This window comes from Sapajus apella, unplaced genomic scaffold, assembly GCF_009761245.1.
Source record: "Sapajus apella isolate SASKATOON/1434 unplaced genomic scaffold, GSC_monkey_1.0 scaffold103, whole genome shotgun sequence".
NCBI classification, from domain to species: domain Eukaryota; kingdom Metazoa; phylum Chordata; class Mammalia; order Primates; family Cebidae; genus Sapajus; species Sapajus apella.
In genome coordinates, this window is record NW_022437043.1 from 1515427 (window position 1) to 1543425 (window position 27999).

General features: G+C 42.2%; 1 protein-coding gene across 1 annotated transcript; it reads right to left on the reverse strand.

The window, feature by feature from the left end:
- Window positions 1-2031: 2031 nt before the first annotated feature.
- NDP (norrin cystine knot growth factor NDP) lies at window positions 2032-27999 on the reverse strand. The gene is made up of 3 exons (XM_032258548.1): window positions 27576-27999; window positions 12791-13171; window positions 2032-3286 (listed from the first exon to the last, which is right to left on the reverse strand). The coding sequence occupies exons 2-3, from the start codon at window positions 12962-12964 to the stop codon at window positions 3059-3061; spliced, it is 402 nt and encodes a 133-aa protein (XP_032114439.1). The 5' UTR covers window positions 12965-13171; window positions 27576-27999; the 3' UTR covers window positions 2032-3058.

The window sequence follows — 27999 nt, forward strand, 5'->3', positions numbered from 1 at the left end:
GTGTGTTTCAATGGTGCCCAAAGAAGTGAACAAAAGCAAATCCATACCTTAATTTATTCAAGGTCACAATGAAGAAATTAACTTACTCATTTTTGTCCTTCATTTTGAGTTTCTGGGGACAGTTCAGGAGCTTATATGTATTAAGATTTAATGGATTGGTCTGTAAAGCTGGGATCTCAAGAAAATCAATTAAGTTCATAAACCTCTCTATATTTCACTGGAGTATTAACTCATTATTATTAAATTCTTAAAAATGATGAGGGCAAGATCAGTTTACTACAGGAGGCTTGGCCTCCACCATTATAGATTATTAGACAGATTTCTAAAATGTCAGCTACTAAAATTGTAACATATTTTAATTTTTTCATGCATAGTAAATGGGGAAGCAAATGAACATTTCTTAGGCTTTCCAGGAGTAATGCTTTTAACTGATCAATGTTTTCATTTGGTTCTCTCTCAATCCTTAACGGTAGACACCAAAATAAAACTAAATATGTTTAATTTTTAAAAGATAGAAAACAAACTCTGTAGTAACTTAATATCCAATAATGTCTGAACTATCTCAGTTCCCAGGACTATTTTTAGGTCGTTAGGGAAAATATAACTATTTTTCCCCTTTCTCAGCCTTGTTATTCCCCAATTAAACTTTACCCTGTCTCGCCACACCCTAAGATCCTGAAAAGAGCCAGAGTCCTTTCGCTGGAGCAGTCAGGATTGTGAGGAGCAGGAAGCACGGGTTCGAGTTCCAAATCCAAGATTGTCTGTGACTTTCAGCCAGTTCCTGCATCTCTACAGGCCTCCATTTGCTCATACATTTAAAGAGAGAATAGGATGTATGCTTTTTAATAGTCCTTCCAATGCCACTGGCCTATGATTCTCCAATGCTCCAAGGATATTCTGCTAATTTCCATGGGGGAAACTTTGACAATAGACCATGTAATGGGATTTGAAGGGACTATTTTCTATGGCTTCCAGAGAATTTGGAAGATATGAGTCATATAACTGCCCCCTGTAGTCCCAAATTGGTAGAAGGGAAATAAAGACTAGAGTATATATTATGGCTTCTCAAAGAAAATTGAGTTTTTAAAGCCCAGAAAATGCTTTTTAAGTCTGGAAGTATTATTTTTCACTTTTTGATTAGCAACAGGAAAGAACAGTCATAAATGTGACCAACAGTTAATACTTTCATTATCAGTTAAAAATTATAACCATTTAACTTTCAGTATTAAATTTCATTCCTTTTATGACAAAATTCTTCATGTAATGGTCCAAATTACCATTTCATATTTGCCTTCAGAATGAGGAGAACCTCCAGTTTAGTGGACTGGCTGGCTGTGTCACCACAAAGGTTAAGATCAAGGTCAAGATTTAATAGCATTAGTTTCATTCTGTTTCAAAGCCATGAATACAAATTTAACCCTGCTGGCTTTCTTAAGAATGTGTGAAAGCTATGCTGAAGAGTGTTCAAAACCATTATCTCTACTGGAAAAGTAATTCACAGGTTGGCTGTACTAGCAGTGGGGAAGTTAATATCATCTCTGGTTAACCAGGACAAGGTTGCCCTGGAAATTGAATTGCCAAGTCTGGGTTTGTATTGAGATGCCTAAGATGCACATAGAACTGAGTATTCTCGTAATCCTCAATAATATCATTGGATCCTGAGCACTGGACAGTCAAAACATGGAAAGGTTATGAACTATTTGTCCTTCTGCTGGCTCTTCCAACTTCACTTATCGATATTTATTTTCTTCTGAGAAAAGTGAAGAGAATAAAAAGGCGGGGTCTCCTCTGTTTCATTCCTTAGCTTCTAAGGAAGCCAAAATCCATTAGAGTTTGTATTTATTCAATGGGCTAAAATCTAAAACTCACAGTCAAATTTAATAAGCTGCCAACACCTTGGTACATTGATTTCAAGACATTCTCCCATCATGCATTCTGGAACCCCATTTCTCTCTATTTTTTGGACCCTTTTCCCACATCATAGGAGATGCTCAAGTATCAGGTAGGAAAAAAACACTTATACAGTCAAAATTTTGAAGATACCCTCTTTTTATTTCAAAACATGGGAACAACTCAAAATTTGAGCCTCCGGGACAAAAACACGTTTGAACCAAATGTTCAGAAGACAAGCCAGGCCACCATTTTGGCAACACGTTTCACATGGACAAGTGGATATTAGAGAATGATGCCTGCAACACGGCTAAAGCTATAACACACCCACAAATAGAATCATACTTGGTTGTCTAATTTGCATGCATGAGTATGGTGCATTCTCCATGCCACTAGTACATATATGCCTTTTCCAGAGTCAGTGCAGGATCCGTATTTGTGCAAGTCTTTGAAAGTCTGCTCCCTTACAAAATTTTACCATAATTTATATATCTGAGACAGCCTTCCTGTGACAAATCCTTTATGCTGCTTTTACTTCTGAAAAGTCATTTCTGAATAATAATTATAGCTGTCAAGAGTTCCAGGATTACATAAAAGAATCTGTTTGTTAGTTATTTAATGTCAGTTCTCTGGCTGTGAGTAAACCTAGCTAAACATATCCACATGCTTGGTGTCTGCAATTTGAAATCGGTAACCTTTAGCAGCAATGGCAACCTCAGATCAAAATGACAAGGTTAAAACAAAAACTATCAGCAATAACAGAAGATGTCCAAGAAAGAGCTGGGCTTTCCTACTTTCTAAAGTAAATTCTTCCCCAATATGCACCAAACACTGACAGCCTGACACACTTGTGTATGAGGGCCCACTTTTTCCCACTAATGCTGAATTGTTGGAAATCCAAACAGCATTGAGAGCCAAGGGGGAAAATGCCTGAATCTGAAAAGGAACCAAAAGAAATTGTACCAGAGAAAAGAGATGGGAACTGCAAAGAAGTTCCCAGAGTATCTCTCTCTGTCAACAAGCATGTAGAGTCTTTATTACTACACTATGCAGAGTCCCAGGAGAATTGTTGCATCCTTTTTTGCCTTAACTCTTTTCTTGCCAGTCATTCCCTGGCTGAACTCCCTGTACAGTTGTCCCATCCAGAAGCCACACACAGCAGCAGGCCTCAGGAACTGCATTCCTCGCAGTGACAGGAGAGGATATACCGGTAGGTGGCAGTGAGTCGCATGCCCCCTGAGCATCGCAGCCTTAACGCCTTCAGCTTGGAAGTCTGGGGCCGGCAGCAGTGACAGGAGGAACGGAAGGGTTGCTTGAGGACAGTGCTGAAGGACACCAAAGGCTCAGAGCGCGATGCCTGGCTGCAGTGCCCCTCGCACCTGGCCAGGAGCACCATCTGGAGAAAGAGGAGGAGGTGGTTACTGTGTAGGCAATGCCGAAACCTTGGTCTGGTAAAACAGCATCCTTTGAAAGACCCTCACAATCCTTGCCAATTCCTGCTAGATTAGACCAGTGGCTCAATGTATGTTGCATTTTTTTTTTTTTGTACTTTAAGTTCTGCGGCACATGTGCAGATCTTGCAGGATTGTTGCATAGGTACACACATGCCATGGTGGTTTGCTGTTTCCATCCCCCCGTCACCTACGTCAGCCATTTCTCCCAGTGTTATCCCTCCCCAACCTCCCTGACCCCGCTGTCCTTCCCCTAACCCCGCCCCCCAACATACCCCAGTGTGATGTTCCCCACCCTGTGTCAGTGTGTTCTCATTGTTCAACACCCGCCTATGAGTGAGAATATGCAGCATTTGGTTTTCTGTTCTTGTGTCAGTTTGCTGAGAATGATAGTTTCCAGCTTTATCTATGTCCCTACAAAAGACACAAACTCGTTGTTTTATATGGCTGCATAGTATTCCATGGTATATATGTGCCACATTTTCTTTGTCCAGTCTATCATTGATGGGCATTTGGGTTGGTTCCAGGTCTTTGCTATTGTAAACAGTCCTGCAATGAACACACGTGTGCATGTTTTTTTAAAAGTCAACACCCAGGCCCCATTCAGACCGACTGAATTAAAATTTTGGGTGATAAGGCCCAGGGTGTCATGGTTTTCAAAGCTTCTTAGGTGATTTCTAAGTGTTCTGAGGGTTTAGAACCACTGAATGAGGCCCACCATTGTGATGTGCAAATAAAAATCAAAAAACAAAAGAAACTCCTCCTGACAGGTAGTGGTCTACCACTGGCCAAATGCATTGCAATTCTAACAGTAGCAAAATGCAGAAAGTCAATTCAAATTGAAACCAACAAGTAAATTAACATGACTACCAAAAAAAAAAAAAAGGAATTGATTTATGCAGGAAATAGCTAAAGAACAGGAATATAGTTTCTGAAGAAGAAAATAGAATAGCCTGGGTGATGCTTGAGAAGAAATATTCTGGGGACAAGAGAATGAAGTAGAGACAGGGCACGTCTGGGGCCCTGGAATCCTACTTCTGGGTTTATAAACTTTGTATACAATGAAGGAGCCTGGGATTTGTGTAATTTCTTCTGCATCTTCAGCGTCATTTGGGGCAAATATTAGGATGTACCCATTCTGATCATCTCTATTCCAAAGATTGAGCTGGAATAACAGGGGCTATGTATTCTTTATAGTAGCTCTTAATCTGGCTTTAGCAAACAGATACCTTAAGAATCCGATGAAAACTACCAAATTTATCCCCAGAAAAATGTACATAAGCACACACACAATTCACATTCAGCTTAAGCGGATGGACAAAAGGATCATTTATGTATCCCATACATAAATTCTGGTATCCTGGGAGTGGAAGTCATGGGTGGGTAGGGTGGGGCAGCTTGACTCATTAAGTTACATAATCCTAATATCAAAGTAGGAAGGGGAGTGGAGAACCTGAGATTATTGGTCCATGGTTATGTAAGAGGTTTTGCTTGGTGAATTTCATGTTAAGTGATGGAGAAAAAATTCCCTTGGGCCAAGGGTATTGTCTCATGACTGTAATCCCAACACTTTGGAGCCCAAGGCAGGAAGATCACTTGAGCCCAGGAGTCTGAGACCAACCTGGGCAACATAGCAAGAATGTGTCGCTACAAAAAAATTAAAAGTTAGCCAGGCATGGTGATGTGCACCTATAGTCCCAACTACTTTAGAGGCTGAGGCAGGAGGATCTCTTGAGCCAAGGAATTACAGGCTGCAAGCCACTACACTCCAGCGTGGGTGACAGCAAGGCCCTGTCTCAAAAGAAAAGAAAGGAAAACTTTGTTCTACAATTCCAGAACCAAGAGCAAGATCATAAAAAGTGAAACTGTTCAAATGAAAGATTAAAAGATACATATGTATGCATAAAATCTTTTGACATTTACCTTACAATATTGTAGGAATGATCAGTTATTATTAAAGACTCACCAGCTATGATCTCTGACACCATCCTGTAGGGCAGAATTAAACACCCAAGGTTTAAAGGAAGAAAATGGCCAGTCCATCTTTCCAAAAGGGAGGAAAGATGAATTCTGGTAATTATAGATTATTGGCATAGTTATCTGAGAATATGCTGGGGCTAAATCCAACAATCACTTAGCAACCACCAAGGCAATATGAGATACTAGAAAAAAAACAGCAGGGCTTAGGGAAGAATCAGTTGGACTAGTCCAGTGAATTTATCTCCTCTGAAAGATCACAGAGACAGAGAGAACATCGCAGCTGTAAACTGTTATGATTTTATTAAGCTTTTGATTCTATCCCGCCTGCTCTTCCTATTGACAGGCAAAATAAACTATCATAAATTGTTCTGTTGGTTTGTTTTGTTTTTAGAGACAGAGTCTTGCTATGTTGCCCTGGCTGCAGTGCAGTGATTACTCATAGGCATGATCATAGCACACTGCAGCCTTAAACTCCTGGGCTCAAGGGATCCTCCTGCCTCAGCCTCCCGAGTAGCTGGGACTACAGGCATGCACCACTGTGCCCAGCTCTGAAACGAGTTTTGAGAGATTATGCCATAGGTCAGTAGCACACAGGCCAGTCCCTAGTTCCCACTCCCATTTCTCTAATGACAGAGAGTCCAAGATCTTCCCTAGTCTGTTCTCCTGCCATCTGCCCGTGTGTGGGAAGAGCTGCTTGACACCTCACCTTGGAGTAGTGTTAAACTTGCTAATCTCTGATCTAGATGATCTATTAGATCCATTAAGCAGTTATTCAAAGAGTCACCCTCCATAATGGAATCTTTAGAGATGCAGTTTCAGTCTGGGTGGACAAAGTAAATCCATGCCAACAAATTTAATTCAAAACAGCCAACAACGATGTGGGGCATGATATCCAAATGATATACATACAGGTGAACCAAACGTAAACCTAACTGACTGGGCCATTAGCACTGTACATAAAATGACCAAGTCAACAGCATAGGGCCATTTGTAAATGAGCGAATCTGACTGCAATTTCACTAAAAGTTTTCAGGATGTCCAGCTCCACCCCTAACCCACTCCAAAGGACAAGAACCCCAGGCACTGAAGGACGTGGGGCCACCTCCAATGGGCTGGACCCCTCTTCCTCAGGAGCTGGACTTTTATGCAAGAAGAATGCACAGATATGTATAAGAAATGCCTTCAGAATAAAATCCAGAATCTTGAAGAGGAGTCAAGGCCCTTGGTGACCAAGGTTTCACATGTATTTCCAGTCTTACTTACAACTGTTCTCATCACTCTACTACCCGCTCCCTACTCCAATCAAACCTAACTACTTAGGAGTCCAAGAAAGTGCCCTGAGTTCTACTGCCTCTTGCCTTTGCTTCTGTCTCCCAAGAATGTCCTTTCCACTTTGCTCTGCCTAATAAAATCCCACCTATCTATCCTCTGTAGGCAAATTCAAGTGTCCCTTCCTGGAAGAAAAGACTACGAAGCAATTATTGGACCCTTGGTGTTCTCAACATTCACACACACAGACACACGCACACGAACACACACATGCGCGCGCACACACACACACACTCCTAGATGGAAATCTATCTCTGTTTTGTGTGTTGAAGTGGTAAAGCGGAAGTTTGAAAGATAAGATCCTTAAGGGATGGAAAGAACCATCTCTTTCCTGGTTTACTCTCAATAGTTCACATTTTAGCCTCTGCCATGCCTTACCTGTGTTTCAGCACTTGATGAACGCCTCCTGATCTCTTCCATATCAGAGCTTCTCAGACTGGAATGTGCATGTGAATCATTTAGGATCTTGTTAAAAGGCAAGTTCTGATTGAGCAGTTCTGGGCTGCAGCCTGAGACTCTTCATTTCTCATCAGATTCTAGCTGATGTCAGTCTTACTGGGCTGATACCCACACTTTTGAGTAGCAGTTCTCTGGACCCACTCAAGTTTGAGGGCTCTGCTCTAGATGGATCACTAGATAACCATCATTTCCCTAATAAGAATATTTATTGGGCACTTACAATGTGAGTTATTTTATCCTGATAACAATCCTATAGGAAAGTACTGTTACGATCTATGCTATTATGACAGATAAGGAAACTCAAGCTTTAGAGAGCCAGTAACTTGCCCAAACTCACATGGTGGTAAAAATGCAGAGCGGGAATCAAACCAAGGTCTATCTGAAACCAAACCCCTGACCTAAGCCACTAGAATACCTGCCTCCTGATAATTTGTTTTCCTGAGGCATGAGCCAACTCACACCCTTCCTTATCTACATTGATTTGCCTCAGAAACCGCTGACCATATCCATAGACATACAAGTCAAACTTTTTCTTGTGGGCTTCTTGGGACATTAACTTCACCACCCCCAAGCTTATGCAGAGCTGAATCTTCTGAGAGCCTTGACTGACCAGATGTCATCATTAGCATCAGAATAAAGACCCCCCTGTCCCATCCTAGAGTAGCATTTTTGCGATTTTACTCCAGCAGAGTGGAAACGTATTTCGCCTTTTTTGCAGCAGTGAGCACTCCACCCTTATTTCCATGATAGCGCTTGAAGCATCCCCTCTCTCCTCAGGGACAAGATTCATGCATGCTTCTTCTCCCATCCTTTCCCCTGGGCAGCCTCAATAACTCAGCTCATTTCAGGGACCCAGGTCAACCTCCAAAAGATCTGTGCCAGGCTAAGGGCACCAAAAAAATTCCAACCAGGGAACAAAGCAGCAGAGAGATGGTGGGGGCTTTGAAAGGGTGGATGGGAACTCAGCTCACTTCAACTAGAGTCTGGTCCCTTCATTCAGGTCATGAATCAAACTGACACAAACTGGCGTTTGTGCACAGAACACCTCTCCTACCTTCTCCCCATTTGCTTGTAAGCATTATGAAGGCAAAACTTTGTCTCTTTTTTCTTTCCACTTTAGAGTCTCCAGCACCGTCCACAGCACCTGCACATAGCAGGCACTTAGTATAAATGTTTCTTTTTAAAAAATCAAATTACGTCTCTCAAGCTGTCAATTGTATTATAAACACACTATTCCTGACTCCCTGCATTTCTCCTATCACACCATGAGCTTGGTGGGTAGCAGCAGAAGACGACTTGGAGGTCCCATTAGGAAGCTGTTAGGACTCAGCGCTTAGCATACCAGGTCCTTTTTCCTAGGTTTTGTCTCCCAAAACCTTTTCTCTTTATCCTTTGTTGTTGCCCTTCTGACTCCCAACCTGCTCCTGTGGCCCTTACCAGTTCAGACAATCATGCCCTGGTTCCACGCCCTGGCCTGGGGTCACCATCCCCCACTCCTCACCCAACTGAGACTTTCCAGGTCTCCCTTGCCAATTTGCTTTCCCATCCTCCATTCCTGAAATCCCCTCCCTGGCCTAAGTCCAAAACTCATCCCCCTCCAGGCCTGCTTCCTCCACTCACCCGGGAAGGGAGGTTAGACAACATCGGGGCTGTTTCTCTTTTACTTCTATCCTCCTGTTAGCACCCAGCACAGTGGCTTACATTGACTTTGCTTTTCTGCCGCACCCCGTGCTTAACAAGAACTACAATAAGGTTCATTTTCCTAATCCTTTAAGGCCATAGGAGATCACAGCAGTTATTGAGGTCTCAGTAGTGACTGAAATAGAAAATTGAGCCTAAACACCTGCTTAGTTTATAACTTCATCATCAGGGTCATAATATCATCTATTATATGGCTACTATGTGCTGGGCACTGCTGGATGCTTTACAGATCACCAATACCCACGCCCATACCCTCAGATGGACCGCTCTATTTTGCATCGGAAGAAACTGAGGCACCAAAGATGAAAGTTACTAAACTTCCTCAAAGTCACTCATTTGGCACGCCATGGAGCTGGAATTGAAAACCAGGTCTCTCTCACTTCAAAGCCTGGCATGCCTCAGTTCTCAGAGAGATTCCCCCAGGCAGACTGTTTCCACTAACAACTGGTCTTTTGCCTGTTTGCTGTGCAGCCTCGACTCCACATTTTAGAGAAACCTGGTATCCCATGAAGATTATAAATGAACCTGCTACTCCCAGGATCTTTTGTCCCTAATCCCAGGAGGTGCCACCACTTAAAACCACCAGGCACATCCTAATCTGTGGTCATGCTGTCTTCCTTGGGGGGCCACTGTGGCCAGTCTTTTCTACCTGACTCCCTCTCAGTCCTTTCCTGAATTGCTAGATGGGTGGCAGGGACCTAGGACTGGCCAGCTGCAAGTTCAGGGCTGGGATGAACAGTCTCATTGAAAGCTCCTAGAAAGGTTTCACTACTATTTATTTTTTCTAGAAAAATTGCTGAGTATAAATTATTACTGCCAGCAGATCGGACGTAGAGCCTGAACTTCTATGGGATGGTTTCTACTTTTTTTTTTTTTTTTTTTTTGAGACAGAGTCTTGCTCTGTTGCTCAGGCTGAAGTGGCACCATTTCGGCTCACTGCAACCTCTGCCTACTGGGTTCAGGTGATTCTCCTGCTTCAGCCTCCTGAGTAGCTGGGACTACAGGCGCAAGCCACCATGCCCGACTAATTTTTATATGTTTAGTAGAGACGGGGCTTCACTGTGTTAGCCCAGGATGGTCTCAATCTCCTGACCTCATGATTTGCCCGTCTCGGCCTCCCAAAGTGCTGGGATTACAGGCACGAGCCACCGTGCCCCATGGATGGCTCCTACATTCTACTTGTGTTCCTCCAATGTGAAGATCCAAGTAATGGGAAGATGAATGTTGTGAGGCAGACATTGCCACTCCCTGGCTATATGATATCAAGCAATCTAATTATTTTAGGCTTCAGTTTTCCTTACCAGTAGAATGGGAATAATAACGCCTGCCATCACAGATTTTTTGGCAATGATTAGCGTATATAGTATGAGGTGCCTGACACATATTAGGTGTTCAAGCAGGTACCCTCCCTCCCCTGAGCCCAGGTCACAGTCTCCCCTTTTTCTGTCTTTACAAGGCCAATATTGGATAAATGTGAGTCAGAAAGCATTAACAATTGGCAGGCAACACAGTAGGCACATTTTTAGTAAATAATGGCCTTTGAGCATGATGTCAGGGGAATTTTTTTTTTTTTTTTTTTTTTTTTTTGAGATGGAGTCTTGCTCTGTTTCCCAGGCTGGAGTGCAGTGGTGCAATCCCAGCTCACTGAAACCTCCGCCTCCTGGGTTCCAGCAATTCTCCTGCCTCAGCCTTCTGAGTAGCTAGGATTACAGGCATGCACTACCATGCCCGGCTATTTTTTGTAATTTTTTAGTAGAGACGGGGTTTCACCATGTTGGTCAGGCTGGTCTCAAATTCCTGACCTTGTGATCCGCCCATCTTGGCCTCCCAAAGTCCTGGGATTACAGGTGTGAGCCACCGGCCCTGGCAGAAAATTTTTACAGAGACAAAAAAATCTACCCTAGTCTTTCTTTGTAAAAAGAAGCTGGGGTAGATTATTGTTGGCTCTTTTCTAGACACAGGCTAAATGTTTTATCCCAAGTCTCTAAATGCAAACAATTTCATTAAGTGAGACCCTTGAGAGAGAAGATCAGCCTGAGAATGTAAGAGTTAAGAATTACAGAACATTTCCAAATGAAAATAGTTTTGCTCCTAGATACATGGAGAAAAATCTAATCTAGAAAAGGTCTGGGTAGTTGAGATTTTGCCAGGCATATTTTATGGCCAGGGAAGAAAGGTTTATAATTGCAAGCACCATTTACATAAAACTATTGCTATATTTGGGATGTTTGAAAACAGATTGTTCCCATGAAATTACAAACATTTCTCCTACTATCACAATTTTGCTCCGTTATTTGCCATGGCATTCTAGAAGAAACAAAGGTGAATGACAGTACACTAAAGTCTGTTTCTAAGACTCATGCTCAAGCACTGTGAATTTCTTCTGTTTGAGTTCGTGACGTCTCGTCTTTGACCTTCGCTAGATCAACGTGATTGTTGCCAAGGTCCTCCTCCATCATTTAGTCCAATCTTTCCAGATTGTTTTCCAGTTTTTATAGATGTCCCCATTTCTTTGTTTCTTTCTATCATCATAGTGACACTTTCTTTGAAATAATTTTCATTCCTTTTTTTTAAAAAAAGAATCATGATTATGGAGGGCAATTCAATAGTGAAAGAAATTATCCATGGAATAAAATCACTAAATATTAGTGCTGTCTGTTTCTGAAGGAGGAGGGAAAGAGAAGCTAACAATTGCTGCATTCTACCTTACGTGGGCCCACAATTTCTGAGCAATCACACTTGTAAAAGCACTTTTCATGGTTTTTCTCAATTTGTTTTAGTTTTCTTTCCTAAGAAGGAATTGTGGCCCTGCAAAAATTCAGGTTCCTCTATTTATTCCTTTTTTTATTTTGGTTCTACAAACGTAAATAAGAGCCAGAAAGTTTTTATTAAGTGGAAAAATCTCAATTTTTTCCCACAGTCATAGATCTTATTAATATAATGGTTAAAATGATTTAACCCGAATTCTGATCCCCCCAAACTAAAATGAATCATCATCACTGAGCTATCATTAAGAAATTAATGGAAATTTTCAAGGCATACACACAAAAGTCATAATGTTTTGAATGGAGAGTGGAGGGATTGACTTAGATGGTCTTAATTCTAGTGATTGATACTATAAAAATTCTTAAATATGCTGATAATTTCAAAAACTACTTGCCACACGAGAATGTTTAAGTGATTTTCGTCTCAAAACTAAAAGTAAAAATCTCTGAGGTTGGACTAACCAAATTCATATTTACCAAGTGTGGACGAATTTCATTCATGTGCCTTTTTAGGGACAGTGACAGTTGTGAGATCTCATATGTTCCACCCTGCCTCTCCCTTCTGGGTGGTCTATGTGACTGGCCATTCTTGGTGGCCTTTTAAGCATGATATTCCTTTGCACACCACTGAGGCACAGATTGCCTCTGCAAGAAACAAGCATCCTTTTCCAAACAAGAACGATTTGGATGAATGATGTAAAAATGATAAATGATCATATTGCCCCTTATCTTTTGAAATCATTTTAACAGAAATGTAGCACCTAAAGAGAGGCTCAGAACACAAAGCCAGTTATTTCCCCAAGAAACTCTTTAAAGAGACCTCCAAGAAGTATGTTCCGCTGGTCAGTCACATTCTTTGCATTCTCTTCCTCTGTATCGATGACGGAGGTAGAGAGTTAAAACTTGTAAACTCCATTTTTCTTTTTTGGAAAAGCACGCTACCACTCATAAACATCATAGCCAGGAGCAAAAGATGCCTCTCCCACTGAACGGGTGTGCACGTGATTGATTAGGCAGCTTTACTGACAATAGTGCAAAGCATGGGGGGAAATCCTAAAAGCCTAATTCTCGCACAAGCCCTGCAGGCCAGCCACATCACTTACGTTTGGGCTATGATCATAGTTCTCCATCCCCTGACCAAAAAAAAAAAAAAAATATATGGCTTCTCACCTGTTTCTGAGGGAAATGCTCCCCTCGCAGAGACCTTGGTCTTACCTTTGAGCTACACTTGTACAATGGGTGACTGATAGAATCCACATAGTGGTGCCTCATGCAGCGTCGAGGGTCCGAGTCCATGATGAACGAACTGTCCATTTTACTGTCTGTATCTCCCATTATCACCAGCAGGGAGAGCATAGAAAAGGATGCCGCTAGTACATGTTTTCTCATTGTTGTAAGGAAAAACTTCTCCAGAAGAACAGCAGAGGGAGGCAGAGGACAAAAAATTGGAAATGCCTTCACCTCCTAGGATCCAGTCCCTTTCAAGGAAAGGGCAGGATCGGGCTGAAGCTTTCTGGTTGTCATTGTCCTTTATGTGCTGGAGTTTTGTCTTACTCTTTGCACTTGCAATCCATCATCACAGTATCTGCTGCACAGCTGGAATGAAAACAGAAATTATTTCCCCCAGAATTATTTACCCATAACCACTAATGGAACCCAGGAGGTATTGAGTAGAATTTTTCCATGTTATTTTGAGAGGAGAATATTGGTTTCTAGAGTGTCATTAGCAAAGGCTGTCATCCATTCCACACCAACTCCCATAGCTTATGCTACATATTTATAACCATTTGGAGGTGGACACAATGGTTTAATGGAAGCACATGTTGACTTTAATTACTGAAGCCCATGTTCCTAGGGGCAAGAATAATTTGAACCCTTGTTAAAGATTAAACATGTTGTTCTGGCAGCAACATAACTGAATTGGGTGGTCTCATCTTTGCCTTTGGTTGGTGGGGGTAGGAGGGTCTATTCAGGTTCTCAGTGAGCTTTGGTGTCAATGTCAGCTTACAGGGATAGAGAGGAGGCAGGTCAGCGCTAATGAACACAAGCCATGTCCCACAGGGAAGCACATTTTCCATTTCCAAGTCCATACCCACCCACACACCTAATTTTCCACTTCTGTGCTTTAGGCTCATCCTGTTTTTGTTTTAAGCCCCATGCCACCCAGCACTGATGACAAGCTGCATCTGAAATACACGTCATGCTAACTGGCCTACGGCACGTTTAAAGTATCGCATGTTTATCTGCCAACAGAGTCACATTTCTGCACAGCCTCTGTAGCCTGGGCACATGGTGTAATTTGAAAGAGGAAACAGTTGTTGGAACAGACTTACCATTAAAATAGGATCGTATCATACTGGTTTTTCTGAAATTTGCTTTGTTCTTTTGACCATACCTCTTGGACAAAAGACTAGAGTCCAGAGATCTCTCCAGATTACCTCACTAACTCCCCAGGCATGGCCAACACTGGTGCTTTCTTTTTTTTTTTTTTTAATCACAACAGAAGACAGAGAGTGTCAAAAATATTTTCAAACATTTAGGAAAATTGGGAGGGCCTCATATGACATCCAAAAGAAAAGGAACATGATAATTAAAGTTTCAGGAAATTTTTCAAAGGTATTTCAAATAAAAGTTCGATCATTTTGCTCATAGGCAACATTTTCCTTAACTTCCTACTCATGAACAGTCTGAATAAACAGGGCAAAGTGTTGATAAAATCAAGATAAGGAGTTCAAGTTGGCATAAGCCAATTCATTTTGCACTAATAGAATGGCATCAGACCCATATAGCCTCAACTAGCTGTCTTGGAAGTGTGAGGCAGGGGATCCTAAGAGGAAAGGGATGTGTGAGAAAGGGCTGTTTCAGAGCAGAGAATCCCTGGCAATAGCAAAGCTTCAGCACATGTGTCTGAGGGAAGTCATATAAATTGCAGGAAGGGCAAAGACCAGTAATGAGGAGACCCACTTGAACTTGAGTCCTGGTACTGCCATTAATTAGCTGCGGAAACCTTATACAAGTCATTCAACCTCCTCTAGCCCAAGTTTCCTCACCTGTAGAGTGAAGGAGTTGACAGAGATGGCATCTGCTGTCCCTTCGTGTTCTAAAATGCCACCACTTAATAACTATGGATTCAGTTACTATCATCTCCATATGCGGACAGTGAGCCCAAAGTTGAGGAGACCATATTGCAATACAACATTGCACCACTTATGTTCATGCTAATAACAACATCTCATTGAAATAAATCAAACCTGTGCCCAAAGTTTCAAATCGGCAAAGGATGCAGAAGAGCATGTTTATTTTCTTTTCATCTGCATAATCTAAGTTTTCCTATACACGTTACCCTGAAAATTGCCAAGACATCAGCTCAAAGAGCCAGAACTTTCTTGTGGACCACGTTCAGAGGATGAAATATTACTGACCATTTCCCAAGTTTCAGTATGACTAAATTATCCCAACTGGTTATGTGTCTCTTTGAAGCGTTAATTAGTGTCCGAAAGAGAATTGATTAGATTTCTCCTTTCACTGCTTCGGTCTACAGATATTTCCCCCAGGAGTCAATGGCAAAAGGATGAAGAGAGAAGCAGGCATTCCAGTCCTGGCCTTCCTTCTGCACTGCCAGCAACTTCTCTTCAGAGTCATGGCCAGGAGGTATGGTTAAATAAGCAAAGCAAATTAAAGAAAAACATGTATAGCATGATGGCAAAAACAAGCTACATCAATAACAAAACCCTATGTATATGTATGCATGGTTGTATTTGTTGGCATTTCCACTTTCTCCACAGAAAAGGGAAATATAAAGGACCCTTAAACATAGAAGAAAATTTAAGAGAATAAAATTCTTATTTAAGAGAATGAAAATTTAAAGTACTTTGAAATATATTGTTCAACCAATCAGGTTTACAAAGATTCCAAAGTCCGATCATGCACCCTATTGGCAAGGCTATGGGAAACCAAGCCGATTTTGGAGAAAGTTCAGTATAAATTGGTCCAAGCTCTGGAGAGGCCAATTTGGCAATACCTTTGAAAAATGCAAATGTATATAATTTGGACCCAGCAATTCCACTTCTGTGAATTAACCTACATGTGAAATCACATGAGCACATGGCTGAAAATTGGAAACAGCAATGAATATCCATTAATAGGGAACTGGTTAATTGTATTCTAAAATATTCACACAACAATATACTAACCAACTGTATTTGGAAAGATGCAGAAATTCTATGTACTGATTTGTGTTAAAATGGGGAGAAATAAAAACATGTATTTGTATAGAGACGCTCTGAAAGGATACCGAAGAAACTAATAAAATTAGTTACCTATGGTAGTTGAGGGGCAGACATGAGAAAAAGACTTCCCACCATATATCTTTTTGTATTTTTAGACTTTGGAGCTTGGGGATGTATACTGTATTTAAAATTTCATTAAAAAAACTAAAGCTTTCTCTTTTAAAAGCTCAGCCTAAATCTGATAACCAAGTTAATGGATGTTTACTGTTTGTGCTAGTTTGAGTATTTAAAAAATATTATATTTTTATTTCTTATAATTATGGGAGACTAAGAGACATGCTAGTCTCTTAGTCAAATACTCTTCCAGGACGAACACATAGTACACTACTGCCACCTAGTAGCACCATCCTGAATTGCAAGCACAGTTTAAAAATTTTTCCTGAAAGTGAGTAAAATGCTTTGCAAGCAGATATTATGAAATGTACACAGATAAATAGATAATGTCACATATAATGTAACTTGATCATCTGGCTTTCTTTTTAGAGATGATAAGCTGAGCCCAGAAGTAATATTAAAGAATAAAAGAGTGACAGGAAATGTTGTTTTACCATTCATTCTAAGAAATAGATTTTTCATTTCAGCACTTTCAGAAAACCTGATAGTTGTTGTTCAGTTTTTATCTTAAACTCTGAAATAAGAATGTAAGCAACAATGTAAATATGCCACAAAACTCACAGAACCCTCGAAACCAAAAGGTAAGATTCTTGAAACATAACTGCGATTTCTTTTTCTTCTTTTGCCCTAAGCAATTGAATTGAATGAACCAACACTGTTGCATTAAAGAAGAAATAAAAATACAGCTCAGGAAAAGAGCAAGGCTAAGTCAAGTTGTCAACATGGTGTTGCTCAGGATGTGCATAAGTGAGAATGTGCAAAGTATGGGAGTGGGAGGAAGACCTCACAAAGGAAAATCAGGAATTAAGAACATGTACACCACTGAGATCACCACTTTCTGGCAGCCTGGGTTATGTCTGCTTTGTAGCAGCTTCTGTTGTTTTCTCAAAACTAAATTAATTCCAGTTTGCCTTAATTTTTTAAGCCATGTGTCATAAAATCCAAAGCTGCCTATGAAGACTTAGAACCTTGGCCCAGGCAATAACGGATTGAACAAGAGAATGACTCTCTTGCTGAACTCAGTAGCCCTGTGGCCAGTCTATGCTCTGGATACGTCTCTGAGACATGAACTTGGCCGATGTACAGAGCCCACATTCTAATAGCTCCAATGTGGAGCCTCTGCCGGCAGGAGAGGCACGTAGGCTGGCGTGCCCGACTTTGGAGCTACCTTCCAAATGATACCAGTGGAAAAGAACAACTGGTGCCCAGATTTCCCCACCTGTCATCCTCAGCGAAATAATATAGCAGAGCTTACTGCGGGCCCAGCCTCCTGGGTGAGAGATGGTGTTGTGCCCACAGATCAGCTCACTCTTGGGCTGACCTTCTGGTTGGCAGGGGGTAAAGTGCTGGTTTCGCACAAGTTGGCTCAGCAACAGGCTAAGACAAGTGGCATCTGCCAAGAATGGCCTTATTCTTGCCTTGCTAGCCAGGCACAGGAGGGTGGTGCTTCAGTATCCATATTTTCCCCGCTGGGCTGTTTTCAATACTAATATATACTGATATTCCCTTCTGTGGCTTCTTTCAACGAATATTTTTTAATGTGTATTTATTGAGCACCTACTATGTGTCTCCTTTTGCTCTATCAGATAAGAGACAGGGTCAGGGGAAAAATACAGGTCCTAACCTAGATCCCTCTTCTAGCTTACTGCATCTGCAGGCAAAGAGTCTTCGCCTGTTGTTTTCCTGGATTTTTTAGACACATTGCTAAGCTCCCTGAACATCTAATTTGTATCCTGTATTCATTCCTTCATTTCTAAGAATATGGAGTTACGCAGATAAAATGTAATGACCTTGGAATGGAGTCAGTATGCCAGCCAGAATTATTTGATATTTATTGTAATTTAAAAAATGATATGAAGCATAAACAAAGTAAAGATGGTAGAACATAGAGCCTCTATCAAAGAAACTGCAAAAAAAAATAAAAGATTTATAAGTGGAACAACGCGTGCCAGATAACCCTAGATAAAACTTCATGCAGTACTAGGATCAGAAAAGCAAGAAACCCAAGGTCTAACTCAGAAAGTGTGAAGTGCTAAATAGCCCCTTCCCAGGAACTCAAAGGATTCCAATTGGATCTAGTCAACTAGATGCCTTGGAGAATAAGTCAAATACCTCTTCCCAAGGCACTTAATTTATAAACTGTAAACAGTATGTTGGATTTTATAAAGCATCCTGTGCACTCAATGAATGGTTTTTAATATTCCTATCTGGCAGCACATCAGTAGCAGCCAAGGAGCCAAGCCTGGGCTGACCCAGAAGCAGCGGCACTGACTGCAAACACTGCTAGGCCCCCAGCCTGCGAACTCCAGGCATCTCCAAGGATGGGCAGGCACAAGGTCAGTGGGGAGGAAGCAGTCCTTGCCCCTTTCATCTCAGAGATAGACGCATTTCATGTGTCTATTCTACAGTGCAGAGGTGGTGGGGGGTGAGGAAATAAAGGAAGCAGTAACTACCTCCAGAGTGCTACCTTAGGAGAAAGAAGACAACATCCTTGTGATTAAACAATAGTCCTCCAGTCTGTGATAGGACTCTGTGTTCTCCCAACCTGCACTACTAGCCAAGTGTGGCCAAGGTCAGCAGTGGGGGTGATGGAGGAAGAAAAGAGATGGGAGAAACAAAAGGAATGGAGGAATATGGCCAGGGAAAGAGGCCATGAATTACAATCCTGGGGTAAAGAGGAGTGCTAAACTGAAGGACCAGAAATATAAATAATTTGGAGGGTGGGGAGAGGAGCCAACTGTCAAGTGCCCCCACCATGTGTATGTCCTTGGCTTGGACAGTTTTACTGTCTGAGGAGGCACTGTAGTGGGAGGACGCGACCTTGAGCCTGACTGAAGTTTAAAATTCTGATTATTTTTTTCAGGCATTGTCAGGAACACCAGAAAAACATCTCATTGTATCCAAACTCTCACTTAACCTACAGCTTTCATCTTTTCCTCCCTAGACCCATTGCTTGCCTATGTTGTTAGTGTCCCGTGTCCCAGTACTGATTTGTCAGAAATGGGATAACAATTTCACTGTATTCTGAAACCTACAGAGCATTCCACGGTCGCCTGATCTGGTGTAAGGATGGCTGATATGAAGATCCTCAAGCCCTGAGTTCCACTCTCCCTTCATTGGCTGTGTGATCTCCAGCAAGTCACTTGCCTTCTCTAGGACTCGGTTTCCTCATTCGCAAAATGAACAGACTGGTCTAGATGATTTATGTTTCTATCCATTTCTGACAGTCTCTAACTCTACCCAAGCTTCTTCGAGTACAACCCCTGTCTTGGGGCTACATATTCCCAAAGCAATCCTACAAAAAGAGTTCCCTTCTTATTCAAGGAGTTAATGATTGCAGAAAAGTTTTAAGGTGGTGCCTGAACCCATACTGAAGCCCAAGCTATAAGTATTTGCCCCTTAATGAGGCTATATTGGTGGCCTGAAATAAAAATAGCCATTAATAACGATTTGATTGAGTGTTTGCAATGTACTAGTTTATAAATTAATAATATCCTCTTAATAATAGGAAGTGGGCCAGGTGCAGTGGCTTATGCCTGTAATCCCACCACTTTAGAAGGCAGTGTTGGGAGGGTCACTTAAGCCCAGGAGTTCAAGGCCATCCTGGATAACATAGAGAGACTTCATCTCTACAAAAATAATAAAAAATATTAGCCAGGCATGGTGGTACACGCCTGTGGTCCCAGCTACTTGGGAGGTAGAGGTGAGAGGTTTGCCTGAGCATGGGAGGTCAAGCCTGCAGTGAGCTGTGACCGCATCATTGCACTCCAGCCTGGGCATCAGAGTAAGACCTGTCTCAAAAAAAAAGTTAACAATAATAATAATTATTATTATTATTTGAAGTGGGTTAGTGAGGATATTTAACCAGTTACTATTTCTCTTACAGCTGTCTTAAAATTTGTGGGATTTCTGTCCAGTATCCACGAAAGCATAAATGGGGAGAGAAGAAAGGCTAATAATAGTCAACCATGCTAGAATTAGACTTGTTGCATTTGATAATGACAATATAGGCTGAGTTCCACCTTCTTGAACCTTTCTTTTGAAAGACGCTTATTCCTTAACTGAGCTTGAGTCACAGATCCTCGTGCCCTAATGGGACAATCTGTGATACTCTGGTTTAGGATAGAAGAGAAAGATTGATTCGAAAACTTTTCTTCTCTGCAGCTGTAGAATCAGTAAAGTCTTGGTAGTCGAGAGGAAGGCACTGTACTTGGTAAAGTATTTACTACAGAACTTCTCTGCTAGGGGAGGTACATTCCAGAAGCCCTGGGCTACGACCTAAGTCTAAAAGAGTTGACCACTGGGTATGGCACTTCGATCCTGTGCTGCGTATCTGTGGGCTTCTATGGCAACAGATACTCAGCAAAGACTCATTCTGAATAATGGAAAGACTCATTCTGAGTTTTTAACAGTTGACATAACTAACTGACTTTTAGAATACAAATCTTGTATAAATTGGAAATGACCAGGTCAGGTTACCCAAGTGTCAAGAAGTACTTTTCTGTTGAAGTCTTTTCCTCCAAGGATTTGACTATTTCTGTAAATCTAGCTACCCAACTAAAAGCTGCTACTGAGATGGGGATGAGCTGTCAGAAAATGCTTAGGGGTGGCATTTCTATAGTGCCACAAATCAACAGTAGCCCTAAACACGGAGTTCCCTTCTATCCTTTCATCAATGGGGAGTTAAAGTAGGGAGACAGCAGGTCATGGGAGAAGTAACAAAAGAAGAGGAGGAAGGATTCATTTTGATGTTTGAAATCTGCCATTAGCCTTTCAATTTTTTCAAATAGCACAATTTCAGTCAGGGAAGGATCCCTTCATTTCACCCACTCCCTCCCAGGAAGGGGATTTTGTATGAGGAATGAGACACACTCTACTGCATAAGACCCTTTGGAAAGAAAATAGGAGAGTTCTGAGACACCCAGCTCAGAGGATTCAGTCCTGCCAAAATGCATGAATGTACATTCTCCCTGTGGAAAAGAAAAGGTGACCAGGTGTTCTGGGGACACTTGTGCTGAACTAACTAAACACTTGTTCTGCTGCTGAACTGCTGGCCGTGGTATGGCCTCAGGAGAAGAGAAGTGACCAGTGTTAGCTCAGGGTACAGGCTCCTTTTTACCCTAGAGCCAAATGAGTATGTTGGCTTTTCTTCAAAGAGTGCAGCAAAGTGTTTCCAAAGCTGCGTTTGAACCTCCTCACCCGCAACAACATTTTGGAATGGTGGGTAGTGATCTCACCTAACAGCTGTAGAGCCCTTAGTTAGGAATGGGGTATAAACAACAGGAACAACTCAGTCTTTCCATTCCCCATTCAATTTGCCTTTTCTGCCCAATGGTGGGATTTGAATGCTGAATTCAATCCTGTTGTAATCCGGAACGTCCTAGACTCAGACGTGCGTCAAAGGGGCAATGTTATCATAAAAATCACATAAAAGTATGTGTCCCTATATTGCTGATAACCTTGAACTCATTGGGCTAGTGGTTTTCGGCTTGCCTTGCTTTGCTTAAACCATGCATGCTACAGCTATGTCTTTTGATTGCCATCTTGTCTGTAACAATACTATTCTGCTGCCTTTGGATTCCAAACCTCAAAAGAAAAATTTAAATTCTGAAAAGAAGTAATTTTCCATAATTTGGGGGGGGAGTAAAATCACAGAAATGTAATGAGTCCTAAAATATCCTCTCAAGTTTTAAAGAGAAATTGGACTTTGATTAGGAATTGGATTGCGTTGATTCTTTACATCCATCGTAGTTTGTGGATGCAAATTATATTTGTACCCACATCATTAGGTACGAATGTGTATACCTACATTTTACTTCTAGTTGAAGATGGGGGAAGTTTTTTCACTTGAGGAGTTGACCTCCTTTTCAGGTAAAGACAGCAACTTCAAACGCCTTCCTGGGAGGGAGTGGGAGAAATGAAGGGATCCTTCCCTTTCTGAAATTGTGATATTTGAAAACATTGAAAAGGCAGCAGCAGATTTTGAACATCAAAAATAATCCTCCACACTTCTCTTTTGTTACTTCTCCCATGACCTGCCCGCTCCCTGTTTTTATTCCCTACTGATGAAAGGATAGAAGAGGACTCCATATTTAAGGCTGTTGTTGGTTCGTGGCACTGTAGAAAGGCCACCCTTGAGCATTTTCTGACAGCTCATCAACTTTCTTGAATGTCTTAACCTGTTGCCCTTTCATTTTTAAAGGATACTGCAATTGGTTGGATCACGGCTTAAAAGAAAAAGTTGGGATTGAGCCAGGTCTTGGAAGGGAGCAAATTTTCTGAAAAATTCTTAGCTTTTGTGGAAAAAAAAAAAAGACAAAAACATTATCTATTGCAAATCTTATACCCAGTTTAAAGCTACTGGTCAATGTCTATGTCCAGATTGTGCCATGAGGGTGAAATGGACCCCAACTGGATGAATTCCTGATTATGAGCACTGGGGATATGTCACCAACTGAAGTTACCCATTCTTTGAATTTTCTGAGTCAGCATTCTTCCTAACAAGAAAGTAATTGTTTCAGATTGCAAACCCCATGCAGGATTTTATGTTCTGACTGTTGCAAATGGGTCTGAGGGTATGACTCTAGTGACATATCCTTGACCATCAGGCTCTGAGAACCTCCGATGAAGGGGACAGTAAACATGAATGGTGACAAGCAAATGACTGCCGGAGACACAAGAAAAAAGCTTTGCAGATGCGAGGGAAGCTGGCATCAGAAATAATGCCATCGGCACAATCTTCCTCAAAAACTCAACTGCGTGGGTGTGTGAATTTGCAGCATGCAACCTGCACAGCCAAGTGAGTACTGATTCCAGTTTCAGCCTCCCCTGCCCTGCTGCACACACATAAGGGTTTCGGAAGGATTTCCCACCCTTTGTTTTCTTCTGAAATCTAACACAGAAGAAGTTCATGATTGCTGACCTGATGGGCGAGGAGTGGGTACTACCAGCTGGAACATTGCCACTGGCAGGGGCAGACAAGAAAACAGGAATGCTCTTAATGTCCTCCCAAAGAAAACCTTTGATGGACAAAAGAGTGGTTGTATTTTTACCCTCTCCCTTCATGCTGCCAGGCGTCTTTAAATAGATCCTCTAGCCTAGGGACTTGTATGGAATAATTCATATTAAAACCCAAGAAGTGGTAGCGGAAGGGAGTTGGTTCTTTCTTCTCTTTCTTTCTTCCTTTTTTTCTTCTTGTCAGGCTAACAGGGAAAGACTCATTTTAATTCAGCTGCGTTAAATTCTTCCTTCTGGGTCCTTTAATGAACTTTAGCTAATTTGGAAAAGACGAGCAAAGCTCCCAGAAAAAGAAAAGGGATAGGAAACCACCTTGTAGCTTGCTCTTTAATACCTTTTGGTCCCAGGGACATTAGCAGCATCTTTTTAGGATGTCGCAGGGAGGTTTACATTGAGGCTCTTAAATGGGAATCTCTAATTGGGAGGTCCACTTCCTTCCATTTGCAACTCATCAAGGAAACGGTTGTTCTCCTGTTAAGAGACACAGAGAAAAGAAAGAAAAAGCCCTCCCTATCTCCAAAGCTCCATGCATTTTCTAGCTCGGATCAACCCAGCACATATTTCTCCCCTCTTTCTTTCACCAAACGGGTTTCATAAAGACATTCAGGTCTGTGCTAGCCAAATTAGAAGTCCTGTCTCTCTTTCTTTCTGTTTTGGGAGGGAGGGATGTGGGAAGTACAGACGGGGAAAGGAGGCAGGACAGGGCACTGTCTCTCCCCTGAAACAGAGAATAACCACATTTCTCTTAATGTAGGCCGAAGTGCATCTAGGCATTCCCATAGCGCTCCCACCCCCAAGGCCTTTGCCGGAGATGTTCGGGTCACTATGATGGTATGTTTGTCCCTGCCAACCCGGTCACTCCAGTTCTGCTCTCGGCAGCCCAAAGGGCAGCTGAGCCATGTGGCTTCCCCGCTCTGTGAGTGGATTTAGGCTTGGGACTACAAAAAGCCCCCCAATCCTATCAGCCCAGGCAGAGCTGGTGCCAAGAATGACATCCTGGGAATACTATGGAGATGGGGAGACCTCATGGGCTGCTCTCCCCGGATGGAACAGGACCCAAGCTGTCTGGAAAACAGACAGAGCAAAGAGCCAGCTGACAATGGAAGGAGCTCAGGCGAAGGGAAAAGGGGGCGGGCTGGGAGCGGTGGTGAGCAAAAGAAAAGAAAAGCCACATGCCACCCAGGAAGATTCCAGGACAGGCGGGAGGAGGTGGCGGAGGAAGGACTTGCAGGAAACAAGTACCCAGACATGGCACTGCCAGTCTAGCTGGATTCTTTTCTGAATTAGATTATGTGAAAGAAAGAGGGGAAATATATAGCCAGCCAGCTGTTCAAAGGCTTACAACCTTGCTTTTATTGTCCGGGTAAGTTGGTGAGGTGGGGCATCAGAGGAATTCCAAACATACCATCCCGGAGAAATTTTAATATGTTCCACAGTGTCATACACGAAGAGGAAATGACAGCTGATCACAGCCAGGGCAGGCCACAGAAACCCAGGCCCTGGAGCTCACCCACCCTCTCATGGCCCTGCTTCCCCACTCTGCCTTAGCATTTCTCAGTCTGTCCACCTGCCTCCCCATCCCCTGTGCTCCCACTGGCCGCTGGCCTAGTGAAGAAGGCCTGGGCAAAGCAGCAGTCACTGACTGTCATGGGAAGAGGTGAGGATGGGCTCAAAGGCCGCTGGCCAAGAAGCTGAGGGCTGGCTAGGGTGAGTCAGGCACCCCAGGGAGTTACAGGCATTTGAATCCAACGATGGGGGATTAGCTGCTAAGGACCAAGTCAAGGACCCTGGTGATACTGTTTTCAGGGTTTTTTCCCAGTAACCTAACCGCGTGATAAAACACCATACTGGGTTATTTGAAAGCAACACTGTGGGGCTATGATGGAGACCTGAGTTTGGGGAACAGTTTCCAGCAGCTTCCTCCCAGGGGCCTCTTGAATTTAGGCCAGGCCCAGAGGTCATTGGGTTTGATATTGGGAGTGAGACAAGTAAGTGGTGACAGATAGTGACTGCATCTTTCTCCATGCATGTTTCTAAGTCAATGATTCATCAAGTGGCCCTGATGTTAGCTACTGAGTAGGCAACTCACACCCATCCCAATACAGACAGCATGTGGTCCTTTCCAAAGGGTGCTCGGGAGAGCAGAGAAAGGATAAACTACTCTCTTTTTCCAGGATTCTTCTACCTAGGCTGGAAAGATCTAGGCTGTGTTAGCTGTGCAAATGACGTGTACCCAGGATCTGGTAAAAAAAAAAAAAGGCCAAAGGGGAATCCCTTAATCATAAATGGAAAGAAAACCCACTGATGAGTGAGAATCATTTCAAATAAATCTGGAAACCGGTAGCTATTTTAAATAATTCTTTATAACAAGAAAGTCATTGCCCACTTTAATGCCTATTTCAGTTCCAAAATCTAACTAGAGATAGCATATGGACTCAGAATTAGAGTAGGAGACGATGTCTCCTTCACCTTTGCATCCATCAGGACTAGCATAGAGAAAATGCTTAATAAATATTTATTTAAAAATTAATGGAGTAAATAATTAAACAGAGAATAAATAGTACTTGAATTCTGAGTTCTTAAAATAAAGATTGCTGGCCACCATTGGTGGCTATAATTCCAGGAAACTCACCACATTTTTCAAGGGCCCAGGAAAATAAATGAGTTGGAAATTGTTAAATGTATTGAAAAATGATTTATTTTTCCCTTGGCGGTGTCATTGGAACTCGAATTAAGATTGAAAACTCCACAGGCACATTTCCATCTGTGGGTGTCAGCTGCTTGGTACACAGTCGTAAGAAGGCCTCAGCCAGCTCTCCCGTTACCTGAACCAAATGTATTGTAAAATAAATGATGCAAAGCATTGCATTTTATGTTCAAATACTCTCATGTAATGATCTGAATAATAGTCTAAGAAAATTATTTTGATTCAGCTAAATGCTTTGCTAACAGCAGTAGTTTTTCTTAAAAAAATTACAATAAAATTTTATAGCAAAGGAATCCATAGTGTCTTTTATGGCTTTCTTGAATAATGAATACCCCAAAGTTGCAAATTAACCCATCCCAATATCAGATTTTCATTCAACGATGCTTATTAGATTAGTTATCAGAGAAAATCAGAAAAGTTTTGCATAAACTATGTCCCGATTTGCAATGAAAACTGGCAAACGGGACCTTAAAGTTTGCTTGAATTAGCAAGACTGATGAGAAGAAAATAAGCAGATATTTGCATTTGGTTTAAACGCTCAGTTGAGAAGCATTGTACAGTCCCCGCTGTATTTGCTTGACTCCCACAGCAACCCCGCATTTCAGGCATCTCTATGCTTTCAAATGCACCTGGTATTTAATGCTATGTGTTGGGGTAATTTGCCAATGCCAGCTCCTTGTAATTAAAATAGACTAATATTAGAAATGAAAAGAGACATGTTTCACAGCAGCCATATCTGTTATTAATGAGTGGCAAAGAACTGTACAAGGGACTCTTGTCTTGCCAAATAGCTTCCTTTTCCACACCTGAATCTCAGTAAAGATGGGAATCTGCTTCTCGTGGAGGCTTATCTGGGCTAGTCTGTTACAATGAGCCTCCGTTACTGGGCGTTCTGAGTCATTAACATTCTGTACACAATCAAACTTCCCGTCCCCCAAGAAAGAATTATGCCCAGGCCTCCTACAGTTCAATTGTTCATTTAAAGAGAGAACTTGTATTCCGAAGTTTGAAAGAACCCTCAGAATATTCCTCAGGTATCTGTAGCAGTCATTCCTACAGGTCCTGGTCCCTGTGCTGGTGGGAGCATCCTTTCCCAGTCACTCCTTGAACATCATGCTGCTGGGACGAGCTGATGACTAAAAATAACCCCTTGCAGTAAGTCCAAGGCAAACAGCATGCATTTCCTCGGACTTTTTGCCCAATCAAGATCATACAGTAAATCCATCCTTATCTCCTCCCGCTGCTCCCGAATGCATCTAGGGAAGCAAAGACCTGCACGTTGAAAGAAGAGTGCAAGGAGCAGGATTCCTGCAAAGCGTGACACAGAAAGCTAGAAATAAATGTTGCCTATTGTTTGAAGTCATTCTGAGCACTCCGGCAGAGCCCTGGCAGGAGATCAGCAGCATACATAAGTAGTAATAAAAGTAAACAGTGCACTTTTAAACTCGCAGTCTTGCCTGCGTTAATAGTGCCCCCATTGTAAGTGGGATGAGGGTGCTGGGGAAGATACTGGGCTCCATGAATCCATGTTGGCGAGTTGCTGCTTCTCAGCCCCCTCGTCACCGGGTCAACTATAAGAACCATGGCAAAGTTACATCTAACTACGCAGAGAGTTTGAAAAGAAAATCTCTTTAAGTCAAACCAAAAGATATTTCCGAGCTTTTCTAGGAGGTTCCCTGCTCTGTCACAGACTTCAAAGACCCGTTCGTTTAAGAAACACAATGCTAGCATGCTACAGATTAATGCAAATTAAAGTAATGCAAATTTCAGTGGTATTTAAAGGTTGTCTCTTTGTCTGAGAGGAGGATGAAATGCTCCGTTTGGAAAGAAGCGATTTCCTAGGCAAGCCGGCAGCGCTTGTTTTCCTGCTTACCTTAGGGGAACGCAGGGCTCCTTTCTTCTCAGACTTTTCTGAGAGCTAGAAAGAGGTCCTGTTACTTCCAAATGCTTTTGTTCTTCTGTCCCTCTGTCACATGGCTTGCCTTTTATATTTGCAACACACAAAAGTTAGGACTGTTGTTTAAGCGACACAGGGAGAGAGAGAGAGGGAGAGAGAGAGGGAGAGAGAGGGAGAGAGAGAGAGAGAATGTCAAATGGAAAAGTGCCATTGCAGTCATATATCAATCAGGCGTGCGGCCGCAGCAGCGCACTAGCAAATGGGAATGCCACGGAAATGTGAGGCGCTCGTTATCGGGGACTCAGCCGCTGCCCACCGCTCGGCTCCCTTCCACGGAGCATCTCACGATGGAACAGCGTAGCAGAACAAGGGCGAGGAAGTTTCTTTCTTCCTTTCTTTT

Bases quoted from the DNA above. Each gene is read 5' to 3' on its own strand.
- NDP (XM_032258548.1), bottom strand. From the start codon at position 12,964: ATGAGAAAACATGTACTAGCGGCATCCTTTTCTATGCTCTCCCTGCTG. The intron at 3,287-12,790 runs GTAAGACCAAGG...CTCTTTCTCCAG, and splicing joins TGTACAAGTGTAGCTCAAAG to ATGGTGCTCCTGGCCAGGTG.